The sequence below is a fragment of the Doryrhamphus excisus genome, chromosome 1 (genome assembly GCF_030265055.1).
Source record: "Doryrhamphus excisus isolate RoL2022-K1 chromosome 1, RoL_Dexc_1.0, whole genome shotgun sequence".
In the NCBI taxonomy this organism is placed as follows: domain Eukaryota; kingdom Metazoa; phylum Chordata; class Actinopteri; order Syngnathiformes; family Syngnathidae; genus Doryrhamphus; species Doryrhamphus excisus.
In genome coordinates, this window is record NC_080466.1 from 30143353 (window position 1) to 30163158 (window position 19806).

General features: G+C 40.6%; 1 protein-coding gene across 1 annotated transcript in view; it reads right to left on the reverse strand.

The window, feature by feature from the left end:
• The window catches only part of emilin1a (elastin microfibril interfacer 1a), a 34592-nt gene that overhangs the window by 12237 nt on the left and 2549 nt on the right, over positions 1 to 19806 (reverse strand). Inside the window, exons 2-5 of the mRNA XM_058086067.1 lie at positions 8374 to 8490; positions 2639 to 2835; positions 877 to 976; positions 691 to 799 (exon numbers count right to left, since the gene is read on the reverse strand). Coding sequence (XP_057942050.1) covers positions 691 to 799; positions 877 to 976; positions 2639 to 2835; positions 8374 to 8490 — 523 coding nt within the window. The remainder of the gene's footprint in view (positions 1 to 690; positions 800 to 876; positions 977 to 2638; positions 2836 to 8373; positions 8491 to 19806) is intronic.

Genomic DNA, 19806 nt, shown 5'->3' on the forward strand with positions numbered 1-19806 from the left:
AACGATTCATTTTTAAATCTGATTTTATTTGATTTCAATTCGATTATCGATTATCTCCCTATAATTTTACCTATATAGCAATTAATGCTAATTTATCGGCATGAATAAAACACAAATTTCTTCTTTTTTGTAATCGATTAATCTACAATATAGTTTTCCGATGCATCGATTAATCTAAAGATTAATTTTTAAATCCGATTTTATTTGATTTCGATTCAATTATCTATTATCACCCCATAATTTGACCTACATAGCAATTAATGCTTAATTTGTCGCTACGAATAAAACACAAATTTCTTCTTTCCAATATATTTTTCATCAACAATTTAGAAAATGAATTGTATTGATCAATACAACAATAAAGTTCACAATTGAATCCTATAATAACAAAAAAGTTGAAAATGTACAGTGTCCACACAAGCAGCTCCCGGGTGCTGGTGCGTCGCGGTAGTGCTTTTATGGTACACTATCTCCATTTTGGACAGGACGCAGATCACCCGAATAGGTTACCTTTAAGTGTAAAGTACTCACATACTTTTGACATCCGATTGTGAGATATTTTCTTCAACCCTAACTCGACGCTACTTGATGCCACGGCCGGCCAGCGCCATTTTTTTTTATTCTGAGTGACGAGTGACGACCCTAGTACTCATACAAGGCCCTGGGGGGGGGCCATATAAATGTTGTTACCTCCGTCCTATTATACAGATGGTCCAGCTTGTTCTGAATGCTGCTAATGGTTTCCTTCATGTGTGGCTGGGCTGAATCAGCTGGCACGATAGCTCCATTAAGTCCTGAACTATACAGGAGAGAGTAGAACATTTACTCTTTAAAAGGGTCACACAGTGAATAATATAAAGGAGGGTTTAGACATACAGACGCTGGTTGAGATTGTGAATGGAGGTCTGCATGTTGTGGAGGTCTTTGGTAAGGCTGGTGATTGTTTCCTCCAGCTTTCTTATCTTTTCACTGTCACCTGTGGATGAAGAAGGAAAAAAAAACGTATTGGAATGACTGACAAGGGTTTGGGGGTGAAATTTAAGTACTACAAAGTACTACGAAGTTTGAGTAGATTAAACACATTATGATGGGACTGTTTCTGAAGGTTGTACCTCTACACAAGGTAAGAAATAGTTAAGCAACCTTATCTACATCACTGCACAGGCGTCAAAATAAATCAGTAATTCCCAAAGTGTGGGCCGGGCCCCCCTGGCGGGCCGTGGTGGTACTGCAGGTGGGCCACCAGAGGTCATTAAAAATAAGATTAATTTTTGCAAATATTTTTAAATGTTTAAATATTTTAATATAGTAAAATATTATAATAAATAATAAACATAAAAATATTTTAATATGTTAAATATATTTTTTAATTATTTTATTGTAAAATAAGAAAAAATAATAAAAAATATTTATAGGCCTAAGTAATAACCTAACGACGTTTGGGCTTGCTTTATCCCCCTGCTTTCATTTTAATCCTGAATCTTAATAATAATAATAATATATTTAATATATATTTATAATAATAATAATAACAATAATAATAAGTTAAGTGCTAATAATAATAATAATAATAATAATAATAATAATAATAATAATAAGTCAAGTGCTAATAATAATATAAAAAAAATAATAATAACAATAATAATAATAATAATAATATTATGAAGATTCAGGATTAAAATAATAATAATAATAATAAGTTAAGTGATAATAATAATAATAAGTCAAGTGATAATAATAGTTATAATAATAATAATTATTATAATAATATAATAATTATAATAAATTAAGTGCTCTGAAAATGCAGCATTTTGTCTATGTACTGTTTATAGGACAAAGGTGGGCCACAGACATTTTTTAGATTTTCAAGTGGGCCCCGAGTTGGTAAAGTTTGGGAACCCCTGAAATAAATGATAAACACACCGCAAGGCATGCTGGGTAACCGGCAGTACTACTTTCCCAACATGCTACCCAACGAATCCTTTTCGATGCACAAAACCAACTACTTATTGCTCTTCTCAACGGGCAGCAGGTCCCGTCTAAAATCTTAATCAACATGAATCCAGCCCACTGTGACGAATGCAATCCTGTGGGAAAACACTGAAAGACACTACACTGGCACCAACCCCCGGCTTTGTTGTTACAATAGTTCCCACTGGGAAAAGCTCCCAGTCTTCTATGTATAAAGAAAGACATTTCAAAAATAGATTACAGCTATTAATTTTTCCAGGTTTGTATTACAAGATGACGGCGTGTTTATGTTTCAGTCGCTCCAGAAAAGTCGTTGTTAATTGTTGCTTTTGATTCTGGCTGTGCAGAAATGCTGTCTGGGCTCTGTGTTACAGTTAGTAAGCCACAGATAATGGAAAATTTTACATCAAACCCATGCAAAAACTAAGGCTTGCGTCATTAAACCACAACATTATAGTACTTGGGAATAATACTATAATTGGATCCTTGTATATTCTCCATTTTGACTTTGTTCAATGGTTATTGAATGCATCATTGCTGTGTGCTGAGATGGTAAGTTTAGGCCCTAAATCTGTATTGTGTCGCCTACAAACAACGACAATTGAAGAGACAATTAGCTGAATCTATTTGAGTGTTAAAACAAAATAATAATAATAATAATAATTACCATTTCCACCCTGTCCGCCGCCTGGTGTGTGGCCTGTTTGTGTGACATGAGGTCGGCCTCCGTTGACCTGATTATCGGGCGTCACCCTCGGCCCTTCGTGACAGTCCTCCCCTGAGTATCCATGGCAACACTTCCACTCCATCTCCGTCACCATCTTGTACGCCACCTTGTATCTTGGCCTCCGGTACGTCCGGTACCTGGGCAGACAGGATGTCACTTGGCTTGTACAACTGGAGTCAATTTGTTTAAAAATACAACATAACTGAATAAAACATAACATTTCTGGTTCTACCATATCTTTACTTATTGTGTGGAAATATGGGCTAATAACTATAAAAGCAATCTTCACTCGTTAAATGTACTGCAAAAAAGGCTAGTAAGGATAATTCATAATGCCGCCTACAGAGAACATACTAACTCCTTATTTCTAAAATCACAAATACTTCAACTTGCTGATTACAGTTCATCTTCAAACAGCTAAAATAATGCATAAGGCTAAAAATAACCAATTAGCTAAAAATGTCATCCAATACTTTTCTACAAGAGAGGAGAAATATGATCTCAGGGAAGAAGTACATTTGAAACACTTCTATGCTAGGACTACGTTATGCTAGCCATAGCATTTCAGTATGTGGAATCAAACTATGGAACAGATTGAGTAAGGAAATTAAACAATGCACAACGATGAGCCAATTCAAGAAACAAAACAAGCAGTTGATGTTTGCTAAATACAAGGATGAAGAGTCTTGAACCAGTCATGATGTGCTATATATATCACTATATTGACACTTACTATGGTACCCATTATGGCATTGGATGCTCATATCACCTCATACTTCGGTACGTGACAAAAAATAAAAAATATAATAAAACTAAAAAAAAAAAAATCATAAAAAAACATTTTTTAATTAAAAAATTATATTAAGAAAGCAGGAAGTGAACAAATGTAACAGTTACTGATTGTAAAAGTACCAGATGGAGGGGTAGGATTTAATAAGCTTTGCTTCTTCCTACTCCTTTTGGACATGTGGAACTGGGAACTGATTATGGGATGCACTCAATTGTAATCTGATGCATGTTCAAATGAAATAAAACCATTACCATTACCATGTACTGTACATAACTCAACAACTCCCTGTCAAGGGGGCGCATTCTCTGCAAATTTGAAAAGGAGACGCATCACCGCCGTGACCTGAGCATTGATCATCAAGCACACGCCGCTCCCTTTTCAAGGCAGAGGGCCAGACTTCAGTCCCAGCTCTGGACAGATTCACATAAGGATCACAAGGATTCACCAAAATAATCCAGACTGAGATCCGCCCATAATGGACACTTCCGTGGATGACATCACTGTGAACACTAAAAGGAAAGATCTGTCTGACTTCCTGGTCTAATATTGGAAGTGTTTGGGCTGAGGCGTCTAACACTTACTAAACCTGAATGACCTTCATGTTCCATTCAGGGACAATTCTGTTATTAAGTGACTTTATCCAATGGCAAGACGATAACAACAAGGAACAGTAACAAGGGCGGGCTGCATGGTGGTCGAGTGGTTAGCGCACAGGCCTCACAGCTAGGAGACCCGAGTTCAATTCCACCATCGGCTGTCTCTGTGTGGAGTTTGCATGTTCTCCGGATAAAACATGCTAGGTTAATTAGCGACTCCAAATTGTCCATAGGTATGAATGTGAGTGTGAATGGTTGTTTGTCTATATGTGCCCTGTGATTGGCTGGCCACCAGTCCAGGGTGTACCCCGCCTCTCGCCCGAAAACAGCTGGGATAGGTTCCAGCACCCCCCCTCCCCCCGCGACTCTCGTGAGGATAAGCAGTAGAAAATGATTTAATTATTTTTCCAGGCCTACATGGTGGAAAGTGTTTAGCATGCAGGCCTTACAGCTAGGAGACCCAAGCTCAATTCCACCCTCGGCCATCTCTGTGTGGAGTATGCATGTTCTCCCCGTGCATGCGTGGGTTTTCTCCGGGTACTCCGGTTTCCTCCCACATTCCAAAAACATGCTAGGTTAATTAGCGACTTCAAATTGTCCATAGGTATGAATGTGAGTGTGAATGGTTGTTTTTGCACCATAAAAGTTCGAAACCATTCTTGTTTGGGGCCTTAGACCATGTCTTCGGATAAAACCAGTCCTTGAACTGATGAACCTGAGAAGGAGACGACTGGAACAGTCCAGTTCCAATCGATTCAATGCCATGGGAATATTCCCAGGCATACCAGAGACATAAAGAGAATGGGTGCTAATAAAGTACTACAACAGAACCTACAACAGTTTGTTGACGTGCTTTTCCTCCATTTGTGCATGCATTTGTGAAAAATGAGACGTTTATAGTGAAAGAAGAAAGAACCTTGGTCCTATGCCAAAGCTTTGAAGGTAAGTGCCGGTTCTTTTCCTGTTGCCCCTTTGTTGTGAAACTGGACTTTTAACCAACGTACAACCACTCAGGGACTCAGGAGCTACAGCAGGTTGTCCAACCACTCAGGGACTCAGGAACTACAACCGGTTGTCCAGAAACTGGAGTTTTAACCAACGTACAACCACTCAGGGACTCAGGAACTACAGCAGGTTGTCCAGAAACTGGAGTTACAACCACTCAGCGACTCAGGAACTACAACAGGTTGTCCGGAAACTGGAGTTTTAACCAACGTAGAACCACTCGGGGACTCGGGAACTACAGCAGGTTGTCCAGAAACTGGAGTTTTAACCAACACACAACCACTCAGGGACTCAGGAACTACAGCAGGTTGTCCAGAAACTGGGGTTTTAACCAATGTACAACCACTCTGGGACTCAGGAACTAGAGCAGGTTGTCCAGAAACTGGAGTTTTAGCCAACGTAGAACCACTCAGGGACTCAGGAACTACAGCAGGTTGTCCAGAAACTGGAATGTCGGTGGTTCATAGTCACTTTTGTTATGTCCTTAGCCAAAACTAGCCTCAGCTTTAATGGTTTAGCAGGTAGCCTCCTTTAAGCCTCTTTACAGGTGTCATTGTAAGTATCGTATGCCTTTTTTACATTACGGAAAAAATCTTGCAGCTCCCTGCTCTGAGAGCGTGAGAAAAGGAATACCACGCACTCTCAGAGGAAATATAAAAACAGCGTTCATAGATGTGGCGGGTGGAGGAGTTATAAAAGTAAGAAGGACAATCGTAAAAAAGAAAAGGGCAAGAAAGGAAGATTGTTTTCCAGACCAACTCCTGTCTGTCCATTCACAAGGGTTGCGGGGGTGCTGGAGCCTATCCCAGCTGTCTTCGGGCGAGAGGTGGGGTACACCCTGGACCGGTGGCCAGCCAATCACAGGACACATATAGACAAACAACCATTCACACTCACATTCATACCTATGGACAATTTGGAGTCGCTAATTAACCTAGCATGTTTTTGGAATGTGGGAGGAAACCGGAGTACCTGGAGAAAACCCGCGCATGCACGGGGAGAACATGCAAACTCCAGACAGAGATGGCCGAGGGTGGAATTGAACCCGGGTCTCCTAGCTGTGAGGCCCTCGTACTAATCACTCGTCCACCATGCAGCGTAAAAACATCTTATTTTCTCTTATTATGTCTACTATATTGGGTAATATGAGTATAAAGTTCACTATAGGGGTGTTACTTCATGTCTAGAGGGCTCTAAAATTAATTAATTAATTAAGTCATTTTCTACCGCTTATCCTCACGAGGGTCGCGGGGGTGCTGGAGCCTATCCCAGCTGTCTTTGGGCGAGAGGCGGGGTACACCCTGGACTGGTGGCCAGCCAATCACAGGGCACATATAGACAAACAACCATTCACACTCACATTCATACCTATGGACAATTTGGAGTCGCTAATTAACCTAGCATGTTTTTGGAATGTGGGAGGAAACCGGAGTACCCGGAGAAAACCCGCGCATGCACGGGGAGAACATGCAAATGCCACACAGAGATGGCCAAGGGTGGAATTGAACCTGGGTCTCCTAGCTGTGAGGCCCTCGTACTAATCACTTGTCAACCATTCAGCATGAAAACATCTTATTTTCTCTTATTATGTCAACTATATTGGGTAATATGAGTATAAAGTTCACTATAGGGGTGTTACTTCATGTCTAGAGGGCTCTAAAATTAATTAATACATTCAGTCATTTTCTACCGCATATCCTCACGAGGGTCGCGTAGGTGCTGGAGCCTATCCCAGATGCGTGTATAAGTATCTTTTATCTGTATTTGTGAGACTATGTGTTTGTTTTAGCTTTTAGCTTTAGCTAGCAAAATCGAGCAAATAACTTCAACTTCTACCATTAAGACGGCTTGGTGAAAATCAGGAATCAATCCCATCTACAGTGTAGTCAGTTCGTTCCCAGATTCAAGACACTGGATAGTCCCTGCCCGACACAGTAATGCACATGTGGGTTTGGATACGGCACTTCATCACTGAAATCAAACCCCTGTGGTATGAACATGCACATAGTGACAATCTGGCAACACACCAGCATAGCCACAAGCGAGAACCTCCCTGACCAGATGAGGAAGATGGATAGAACATAAAACAGAAAGAGTGAAATCAGGATCCCCAAACAGGAAGAGGGGAGCTGGAGCCAACAGACAGGAAATACAACCCGGTGCAATAAAAGCCAGAAAGTTAATGAGATTTTTGGGAGGATGTGAGCAATGCAGTGTAATACAGTGGAACCAAGAAGGTTAAACGCCACTAAAGCCGTCACCAGCTGTCCTGTGGTTTTCAAACTGGGGGGCGCTCCCCCTAGATGGGGTCCGGTATATGACGGGGAGGGGCGGGGCTCCTCTGATTACGTTTCATTATTAACCCTTTGAAGAAAATATTCAGTTTTGATATTATTTCCGCATGGTGGACGAGTGGTTAGCACGAAGGCTTCACAGCTAGGAGACCCGAGTTCAATTCCACTCTCGGCCATCTCTGTGTGGAATTTGCATGTTCTCCACGTGCATGCGTGGACTTTCGCCAGGTACTCCGGTTTCCTCCCACATTCCAAAAACATGCTAGCTGGGATAGGCTCCAGCACCGCAGCACCGCAACCCCCCCCCCCCCCCGCGACCCTAGTGAGGACAAGCGGTAGGAAATGAATGAATGAATATTACTATTTCAGGGCTGCATGGTGACCGAATGGTTAGCACTCAGGCCTCACAGCTAGGTGACCCGAGTTCAATTCCACCCTCTGCCATCTCTGTGTGGAGTTTACATATATGTGCCCTGCGATTGGCTGGCCACCAGTCCAGGGTGTACCCCGCTTGTCGCCTGAAGACAGCTGGGATAGGCTCCAGCACCCCCGCCACCCTTGTGAGAATAAGCGGTAGAAAATGAATGAATGAATATTACTATTTCAAAAAGGTTGTAGCTTGAAACTGGTTAGCGACTCTTCTGCACTCTGTGTGTATGCCAGCGGCCCCGCCTCCACCCACCGTGACAAAGACATACATGACTGACATGCCTGTGTGGAGGTGGGAGACAAAGAAAAAACATGGCTGGTGCCTATCCCAGCTGGTCGGACTCCACCCTGTACTGGTCAGCCAGCCAATTCCAGGGCACCATAGACACACAAAAAAATATTCCCCGGAAGTGGACTGAATCCATACTGTCTGCAGCTGAAACACCAGTGACATCCTGGAACAAATTATTTCTGTTTCCATGATTTCCTGTGGGGAATGTTTTTTTCCACTGTACTGTGTAGGTGTGTGAGTGTGTGTATGAGTGAGTAATAGTAACTCACGCCACTCGAGGACACTGGCCCCAGGTACAACGTTGATAGTCTGGTTTGATGTACGTCTCCACGCCGTCCTCCATCACGCAGCTAACGGTGCGCGTCACCACGTAAGCGCACCAGTTTCTGTCAAATCACAAATAAAACACAAAAAAGAAGGAAATGACAAATGTGACAAATATGCTGGAGCCTATCCCAGCCGTCTTCGGGCGAGAGGCGGGCCACATGCAGACATGCAAACTCCACGCACAGAAATGGCCGAGGGTGGAATTGAACTCGAGTCTCCTAGCTGTGAGGCGTGCGCACTAACCACCCATCCACTGTGCAGCCCTCAGGATGGCTTATGTTTTGTGATTAGGTCAACTATGTTGGGGAATAGGAATGTAAAGGTGACTGTAGGGGTGCTATTTCATGACTAGAGGACTCTAATGACATTAAAACAGGTTTTCTATGGTCTAAACCAGGGGTCGGCAACCTTTACTATGAAAAGAGCCATTTCACCCACTTGCCCACTAAAGAAAAATAGCCTGGAGCCGCAAAACGTTGTATGTTTAAAACAACATTGGAGGGGAAAAAAAAAGACAAGTTGGAGTACTCTTGCTAGTACTGGAGATAAACTTTTGTTTTTAAATGAGCTCTAATTTATTTTTTAGAATCGTCAAATAACTCATTAATAATAATTAATAACTCAAATAACTCAAAGTATTACTCATTTCCCTTCATGTTAACCTGTCAGAGAGAACTGGATAGCATCCTGTCTGCTCATTCAGTCACCAGTCAGAACTCAGTCAGGATGCATTCATGGTCTCACACAAAGTTGGATTTTTGTAAACTCATAACAAAGACGTGCATTTTCACCACACGGGTGCTAAAAAATATTCAAGCATTGCAAAGGGAGCCGCAACAAAGAGGCTGGAGAGCCACATGCGGCTCTGGAGCCGCGGGTTGCTGACCCCTGGTCTAAACATTCATTCATTCATTTTCTACCGCCTTTTCCTCATGAGGGTCGCGGGGGTGCTGGAGCCTATCCCAGCCGTCTTCGGGCGAGAGGCGGGCCACATGCACGGCATGCACGGGGAGAACATGCAAACTCCACACACAGAAATGGCCGAGGGTGGAATCGAACTTGAGTCTCCTAGCTGCGAGGCGTGCGCGCCACCAAATCCACCAAATCACCGTGCAGCCCTCAGGATGGCTTATTTTTTGTTGTTAGGTCAACTATGTTGGGGAATAGGAATGTAAAGGTGACTGTAGGGGTGCTATTTCATGACTAGAGGACTCTAATGACATTAAAACAGGTTTTCTATGGTCTAAACATTCATTCATTCTATAATAATTTTTTTTATTCATTCATTCATTTTCTACCGCTTATTCTCACGAGGGTCGCGGGGGGTGCTGGAGCCTATCCCAGCTGTCTTCGGGCGAGAGGCGGGGTACACCCTGGACTGGTGGCCAGCCAATCACAGGGCACATATAGACAAACCATTCACACTCACATTCATACCTATGGACAATTTGGAGTCGCTAATTAACCTAGCATGTTTTTGGAATGTGGGAGGAAACTGGAGTACCCGGAGAAAACCCACGCATGCACGGGGAGAACATGCAAACTCCACACAGAAATGGCCGAGGGTGGAATTGAACTCGAGTCTCCTAGCTGTGAGGCGTGCGCGCTAACCACCCAACCACTGTGCAGCCCTCAGGATGGCTTATTTTTTGTTATTAGGTCAACTATGTTGGGGAATAGGAATGTAAATGTGACTGTAGGGGTGTTATTTCATGACTAGAGGACTCTAATGACATTAAAACAGGTTTTCTATGGTCTAAACATTCATTCATTCTATAATAATATTTTTTTTATTTTTTTTACTATAAATACAGACTTGCTGACAGGCTAGTCTTTGTTTTTCCCAGCAGAACAAGAATGATTTGAGATCAAATCTGAAGCCATGCTTATTATTTTGTACAATCAAGAGGTCCGCTGGTGAAAATGTCAGATCAGATCAGGATAACTTCACCAATTCCACAATGGATACCATTGTGGGCCTTCTCCAACACACACACACACGTAATGGTCAACTTCACACAGGCAAGAATATTTTAGAGAGATTATTGGAGACATTATTTGATGCCAAATTCATGCAATCTTGGTTCTTGGTTGCCTCCTTTAAACCGTTCCCCCTGCAACCTTTCTGCCGCTTTTGGAGTCACAGTGGCTTAATTTTGCAGCCGTAATAAAACAAAAAATATACAAAATCTGCAGTGTACTTGAAGGCCTCTTCAGGGCAGAGTGCATGATACATATTAATGGTAATGGTAATGGTTTTATTTCATTTGAACATGCATCAGATTGCAATTGAATGCATCACATAATCAGTTCCCAGTTCCACATGTCCAAAAGGAGTAGGAAGAAGCAAAGCTTATTAAATCCTACCCCTCCATCTGGTACTTTTACAATCAGTAACTGTTACATTTGTTCACTTCCTGCTTTCCTAATATAGTTAAAGTTTTTTTTTTTGTTTTTTTTTTTAATTTTTGTCACGTGCCGAAGTAGGAGGTGATATGAGCATCCAGTGACATAATGGGTACCATAGTAAGTGTCAATATAGTGATATATATAGCACATCATGACTGGCTCAAGACTCTTCATCCTTGTATTTAGCAAACATCAACTGTTACATTTGTTCACTTCCTGCTTTCCTAATATAATTTAATTTTTTTTGTTTGTTTTTTAATTTAATTTAATTTAATTTAATTTTAGTTAATTTAATTTAATTTTAGTTAATTTTTATTAATTTTTGTTAATTTGATTTTATGATTTAATTAATTTAATTATTATTTTATTATTTTATTTAGCACATCATGACTGGTTCAAGATTCTTCATCCTTGTATTTAGCAAACATCAACTGTTACATTTGTTCACGTCCTGCTTTCCTAATATAATTTAAGTTTTTTTTGTTTGTTTTTTAATTTAATTTAATTTAATTTTAGTTAATTTAATTTAATTGTAGTTAATTGTAGTTAATTGTAGTTAATTTTAGTTAATTTTAGTTAATTTGATTTTATGATTTACTTAATTTAATTATTATTTTATTATTTTATTTAGCACATCATGACTGGTTCAAGACTCTTCATCCTTGTATTTAGCAAACATCAACTGCTTGTATTGTTTCTTGAATTGGCTCATCGTTGTGCATTGTTTGATTTCCTTACTCAATCCATTCCATAGTTTGATTCCACATACTGAAATGCTATGGCTAGCATAACGTAGTCCTAGCATAGAAGTGTTTCAAATGTACTTCTTCCCTGAGATTCCCTGAATAAGCAATTTTTAGCTAATTGCTTATTTTAGCCTTATTTTAGCTGTTTGAAGATGAACTATATCAGCAAGTTGAAGTATTTGTCATTTTAGAAATAAGGAGTTAGTATGTTCTCTGTAGGCGGCATTATGAATTATCCTTACTGACCTTTTTTATGCAGTACATTTAGCGAGTGAAGATTGCTTTTATAGTTATTAGCCCATATTTCCACACAATAAGTAAGATATGGTAGAACCAGAGAGCAATAAAGAGTGTGGAGTGATTTCTGATTGATTATTGAAATATTTCTGGCCACCTTATGTTGTATATTTGTAATATGAGGTTTCCATAATATGAGGTTCTATCAACAAATAAACCACATTTATATTATTCATTTTTGGTTATGGTGTATTATTTGAAGAAAAATTTCTTCTGTCATCAGTTCTCACCCTTATGACCAACCATGCAAGTACAGTATCTCTGAAAAGTGAGTATTTGTTTGAAAACTCAATCTTTGCAACCATCACTGCTCTTTGCATAAAGTTGTATCAAATTTAACTTTCATATTCTGCGGGTTGAATTTGAGCTATGTTATACTTAGCCAGAACTCTTCCATCTGAAAGCAGCCTCAACACAGCTGCTGTTCTACTTTGTTATCTTGTTCTGGGTCTGATTCCACTGTGTGTGTGTGTGTTTTGGACGTTTAGAAAGACGGGATATTTCTCCATCCCAGCTTGGAATGGGAATGGGTAACATCTAAAAATAAGACAGCTGCAATAAATCCAAAGTGCTGTGTCTGGTCCTTGTGTAATTCCATTGTGTTTTGGTGGCAGTGATTCAGTGAAGTCGCCTCCGGCGATCTATTATCCCGATTTAGTGACTCAAAAAAAGGGTCAGAGGCGGAAGATCAGCATAAAGTTGGCAAAGTTCACACACTTTGATGGAGAACAGATGCTGCCTGGAATATGAAAAAAGAGATACTTGTGTGTACTTTTATACGTACACAAACATCTCTGGAGTGTCTAGACTCTCTTCTGTGACGTTTAGTTTTCCATAAGAGGAGCATTTATGATGATGATGATGATGACTAAATATGCTAAATTAGTGTGTCTGGGTTTTGTATGTATGTGTGTGTGTGTGTGAAAAGAAAGCACTGTAAGTTTATGTTTGCCATTGAACAGGTAAAAACTTACCAAAGGGCAGTCAAGCATTCCATACAGTAATCCAATAAAACAACAGACGTACACTGTTTTAACTGAAATTGGCTGAATAAAACCACTATACCCTCACAACTGTCACGGGGGTGCTGGAGCCTATCCCAGCTGTCAGGTACACCCTGGACTGGTGGCCAGCCAATCACAGGGCACATAGAGACAAACAACCATTCACACTCACATTCATACCTATGGACAATTTGGAGTCGCTAATTAACCTAGCATGTTTTTGGAATGTGGGAAAAAAAACGGAGTACCCGGAGAAAACCCACGCATGCACGGGGAGAACATGCAAACTCCACACAGAAATGGCCGAGGGTGAAATTGAACTTCAGTGTCCTAGCTGTGAGGCCTGCGCGCTAACCACCCGTACACCGTGCAGCCCTCAGGATGGCTTATTTTTTGTTATTAGGTCAACTATGTTGGGGAATACGAATGTAAAGGTGGCTGTAGGGGTGTTATTTCATGACTAGAGGTCTCTAATGACATTAAAACAGGTTTTCTATGGTTTTAACATTCATTCATTCATTCATTTTCTACCGCTTATCCTCATAAGGGTCGCGAGGGTGCTGGAGCCTATCCCAGCTGTCTTCGGGCGAGAGGCTCTCGCAACCCCCGCGACCCTCGTGAGGATAAGCGGGAGAAAATGAATGAATGAATGATTTAATTAATTAATAAAAAAAACAAAGTTTTTACACTGCATGGCGGACGAGTGATTAGCACGAGGGCCTCACAGCTAGGAGACCCGAGTTCAATTCCACCCTCGGCCATCTCTGTGTGGAGTTTGCATGTTCTCCCTGTGCATGCATGGGTTTTCTCCGGGTACTCCGGTTTCCTCCCACATCCCAAAAACATGCTAGGTTAATTAGCCACTCCAAATTGTCCATAGGTATGAATGTGAGTGTGAATGGTTGTTTCTCTATATGTGCCCTGTGATTGACTGGCCACCAGTCCAGGGGTGTACCCCGCCTCTCGCCCGAAGACAGCTGGGATAGGCTCTTGAAATAACCATAAATTGTACTTTTATAGAAGGAAGGAATTCCAGTCAAATGACATTTTCCCAGAGAGTGTATGTTTGTGTTTTCTCTGAATGGCTTAATCAGCATCTAATCTCCTTTTACTAGCTTTGCCACACAGGAAAACAATGCACATGTTGCATGTATATTTATTTATGGCAACAATTATGTGCAGATATGCAGAACACGTATAACTAGGCAATACACAAACCACATTAAAAAGACATTGTAATACTATACTAAAGTTAAAAACAGCTTTCAGTGATTATTGGAGCATAACATACTGGAGCAGCATATTAGCGTCCTTCAAACTATAATCAGAGGCAATAATAGCCTTTGGGGGGCCATTTAGATATTATATCTCATTTTCCATTCTGCCTTGTGATTTCCTTTATGGAATAAATCCTGCTGGGAAATTAAGAGAGAAGTAGAACAAAATATTATATTCCAATCATAAAAGTAAGAGGCTTAACTTGCTCCATAGATTAGGGCAGGGGTTTTAAAGTCAATGGAGCAGGAGGTGGGGGCAAAAAAAGGTTACCAAGTACTTCCATTTTACATGTGTCACATGACTTACAATATACCAAGGGTCAATTTTTTTTTGTGCACACAACATATTGAATATTGAAATACAAGCCCGTGCATTTCTTCATTCATTCATTCATTTTCTACTGCTTATCTTCACGAGAGTCGCGGGTATGCTGGAGCCTATCCCAGCTGTCTTCCGGAGAGAAGCGGGGTACACCCAGGACCGGTGGCCAGCCACGGGCTGCACGGTGGATGGCTTATTTTTTGTTATTAGGTCAACTATGTTGGGGAATAGGAATGTAAAGGTGACTGTGGGGGTGTTATTTCATGACTAGAGGACTCTAATGACATTAAAACAGGTTTTCTACGGTCTAAACATTCATTCATTCTATAATATTTTTTTTTTATTATTTTATGTTCAGGCCGGTGTGGAGGATATGAATAAAATAAAATAATAAATTAAATTAAAAATAAATTACAAATAAATAAATAAACTTAAACTATATTAGGAAAGCAGGAAGTAAACAAATGTAACAGTTACTGATTGTAAAAGTACCAGATGGAGGGGTAGGATTTAATAAGCTTTGCTTCTTCCTACTCCTTTTGGACATGTGGAACTGTGAACTGATTATGTGATGCATTCAATTGTAATCTGATGCATGTTCAAATGAAATAAAACCATTACCATTACCATATATGTGACATACATTAATGTAACATAGTATGCATGTCAGAATTAAATTAAATTAAATTAAATTAAATTAAATTTAAAAAAACTATAAAAATTATACAAATTTTTTTTTAATTATAAAAATTATATTAGGAAAGCAGGAAGTGAACAAATGTAACAGTTGATGTTTGCTAAATACAACCAATTACCACAAAGCCATAACTCACCATACACCTGTCTGAGAATCAATAAAATCAATCACCATGTTCATGAGTGACATCTCAACCCATACATACCAACGTCTTTACACTCGGGGCCATTTAGCGAGTAAATGAAACAGCAAAATGGAGGGGGGGGGGGGTTTAATACTTAAACAAAGAAATGGCTAGGAGGTTCCCTTTGTTGTCGGGACCTTTCATTAAGCTTCAAGGAAAAGCTCTGACATCGACTTCAATGAGTTCTTTGGGAGTGGCTTGTGCCTCTATGGCTGAACTATGACCCCTTGAGGTCAAGCATCGCCTCCAGCGTCCTTGTAAAGGTACACCCCTGTACACACACACACACACACACACAGTCATGCATACAGACGACAACATACACACTTGAGTGCACTTACTCATGCTTGAGTGATTGCATGTGGGCAAATACACACGGGGTGACACATTCTTCTGTGGTTTTAGACGCGCACACACACACATAATACACACACAATACACACAATACACACACAATACACACAATACTGTGTGACTGTAGCGACAGCACGACTGTGTAAACTTCGCTCTGATTGTTTAGCTTTGTGGTCGCTAAGATATACAGAGTCTGTCCATGATACTTTAGCGTTATTGTGCACATACGTCAGCATTTGGATATCTGCAGAGAAGGGGGGGGGGAGTGGATTTTAGCCATTTATGGATAGCCTTCAGGTAGAATACGCTAACATGGCAATCCAAACAACGTTTACACAGCTGTGACTGGAATATATTATTTTCCACGCATTAGCATGCCTTGCGTGTAAGGAGATTTGTCAACCGAGCTAATCAGCAGAAAATCAAACAGACTGAATTTGGAGACTTTCCAAGGTGTGGTCCAGAACAGGAAAATCCTATTACGCTCAAATTAGCCCGGGAACACAGCGGTGTCTCCTGGTATGCCGTCCCTCTTGTAGTGGTCAGTGAAATAACACACCGCGGTACGTTGTGGTATTCCATTACTTAAGATTCAGAAACCAAGGCACAAATACTGCGGTTCCTCTCAATATGTATGAATACTGTGTAGTCGCTGGCGAAGGAAATTTGAACGACCACAGGAAACTTTGCAGCTACTTTTTTTTCGCCCTTTTCACGCATTATATCGAGATCCGAGTGGTTTGTCGTTACAGATCAAGTCCAGTAGATGGCATCGTAACTCAGCATAGTCAGCGTTCTGCAAACAACTAGCGGTACAAACAGACACAATGCGAACAAGGGTTGAGTTAAACGATTATTTTTGCAATCGATTAATCTACAAAATTGTTTTTCTATGCATCGATTAATCTAACGATTTATTTTTAAATCCGATTTTATTATCTATTATCTCCCCATAATTTGACCTATACAGCATTCATTCATTCATTTTCTACCGCTTTTTCCTCACGAGGATCGCATGGGTGCCGGAGCCTATCCCAGCTGTCTTCAGGCAACCGGCGGGGTACACCCTGGAGGCCCTCGTGCTAATCACTCGTCCGCCATGCAGCGTAAAAACATCTTATTTTCTCTTATTATGTCTACTATATTGGGTAATATGAGTATAAAGTTCACTATAGGGGTGTTACTTCATGTCTAGAGGGCTCTAAAATTAATTAATTCATTCATTTTCTCCTGTTTATCCTCACGAGGGTCGCATGGGTGCCGGAGCCTATCCCAGCTGTCTTCGGGCGAGAGGTGGGGTACACCCTGGACTGGTGGTCAGCCAATCACAGGGCACATATAGACAAACAACCATTCACACTCACATTCATACCTATGGACAATTTGGAGTCGCCAATTAAACTAGCATGTTTTTGGAATGTGGGAGGAAACCGAAGTACCCGGAAAAATACAGAGATGGCCGAGGGTGGAATCGAACTCGGGTCTCCTAGCTGTGAGGCCCTCGCGCTAAGCACTCGTCCGCCATGCAGCGTAAAAACATCTTATTTTCTCTTATTATGTCTACTATATTGGGTAATATGAGTATAAAGTTCACTATAGGGGTGTTACTTCATGTCTAGAGGGCTCTAAAATTCATTCATTCATTCATTCAACTTCTACCGCTTTTTCCCCACGAGGGTCGCAGGGGTTGCCGGAGCCTATCCCAGCTATCTTGGGGCGAGAGGCGGGGTACACCCTGGACTGGTGGCCAGCCAATCACAGGGCACATATAGACAAACAACCATTCACACTCACATTCATACCTATGGACAATTTGGAGTCGCTAATTAACCTAGCATGTTTTTTGGAATGTGGGAGGAAACCGGAGTACCCGGAGAAAACCTACGCATGCACGGGGAGAACATGCAAACTCCACACAGAGATGGCCGAGGGTGGAATTGAACTCGGGTCTCCTAGCTGTGAGGCCCTCGCGCTAATGACTAGTCCGCCATGCAGCGTAAAAACATCTTATTTTCTCTTATTATGTCTACTATATTGGGTAATATGAGTATAAAGTTCACTATAGGGGTGTTACTTCATGTCTAGAGGGCTCTAAAATTTATTAGTTCATTCATTTTCTCCTGCTTATCCTCACGAGGAAGTGATCAGGACATCAGGACAAATCCACCACAATAGGAGAGAAGAATACACTTTGACCTTCTGACATCTGTTTGAACTCAAACCATGTGTTTTGACAGATGTGTGTAGTAGCAACCATACTAGAAGTGCTAAAGGTGCTTGAAGGAAGTGAAGATGTCCAGCAGGAGTCTGACAGGACATGTTCTTGCTACAGCCACGGTGAAGCCGAGGTGGGTGTGGATGGAATCCAGCTGTAAGAGGCCTGCTGGTCTATTTTGGTTGGAGCTAAGATTAGCTCAGCATTGGACGGCAACAAGGAGTAATTTGTATAATTCATTATAAAGAGAGAGACTTTTCTGATTGGCTAATCTCACTTCGGTATGATGAAAACAACTTTGCCGACTTTGTTATAGCATGATCTTTATAATTAGGCAGTGCGCTTGAACGCCTCGTCAGCGCATGGCACAGAGCTTGAAGAGTGTACAGATTATAGAAGAACCGCTAATCATTCTTCACCGGAACTGAGCCACCAGCGCATAGATCAGGGGGTCTCAAACACGCGGCCCACGGGCCAAATGTGGCCCGCAGGACACTACTTTGAGGCCCCCCGCCTTGATATGAAAGTTTAATGTTAGTTTAATGTTAGTTGATATGGATGCTGTATGGTATCATGTACCCAGAAAAAAATTATTACGTTTGATTAATGTTCATGTTAAAGGTTAAATAGGGTTAAATTAATAGTTACCCTCCCTATCCATGTGGAAGTGGTAAGTTTTTGGCTATTTAAGTTGAAAGGAAATAACTTGAAGGCTACCGTTTAGGTCGCTAGCTCTCTAGTTTGCGAGTTAGCATGTGTCTCAAGATGCTGCAGTTGCGCAATATATTGTAAATAAAAAAAAGTATAAATGTGACTATAGTCGTGTTTTGTCATGTCTACAGGGCTCTAATAATGCTTTGTTCATTTTAATCTGAAAAAAATAATTTGTCTACCCACCAACTATATGTGGTTTCTTAATTTTTTATTATTTGCCGTTTTATTATTATTATTATATTTATTTTTGACTGATTGATTGATTTTCTTTATTCTTGATTTGTTTATTTATTTTTCATCTTATTTTGTGTAGAAAAATAAAAAGTAAGATATTTGAGAACAGTGGAATGTTTTATCAGGCTTTTATTGTAGAAAATTGGAACCAAAGCGAAGTTTTTAAAAAAAATTAAATTTTTAATAAATGCATTTTTTTTATTACTGATTGATTGATTTTCTTTATTCTTGATTTGTTTATTTATTTTTCAGAAAATCGGAACCAAAGCACTGAAAAAGTTGATACGGCCCAGTCTTGCCCAGACCCTAGCTCCAGTGGCCCCCAGGTAAATTGAGTTTGAGACCCCCTGCAGTACACACTATTGTGCATACAAAATATGCATTTACATAACATAATCACTTTAGTGTCACCATGATTTCATTCTTTCCATCCAGATCATCATTCTGCTAAGGAGCTAATACCTACCCAGACAGGCATTCAAACTCATCTTCATACCTTTTTTTTTTACTTTTCCGGTCTCCACTTCATCTATTCAGTATTTGTGTACGTAAGCCAAGTAGCAGCTGAGAACCCACACAAGCAAAACTTCCACCAAAAAAGACGGCAACAATCCGAGTCTCATCACTCAGGGAGTCAAAACAGCAGCAGCCGAATCCTCTGATGTGGCGAGAAACCTGATAGAAGCCCATATGCAGGGGCTCAACCCCCAGACGCCTGGCTTGTACACACACACACACACTAAGTGCAAACACATGGCATTACTATTACTGCATGCAACGATGTACAAAGTAACACTGTACACTGACTGTAAACGTTCTGTTGTGGTGCATGTTTATTGTTTTATTACCGAATATGCACATATGTATACAGTTAAATCACTAAATGGCTGTCATTCATTCATTTACGGACATGAGTTCCTGT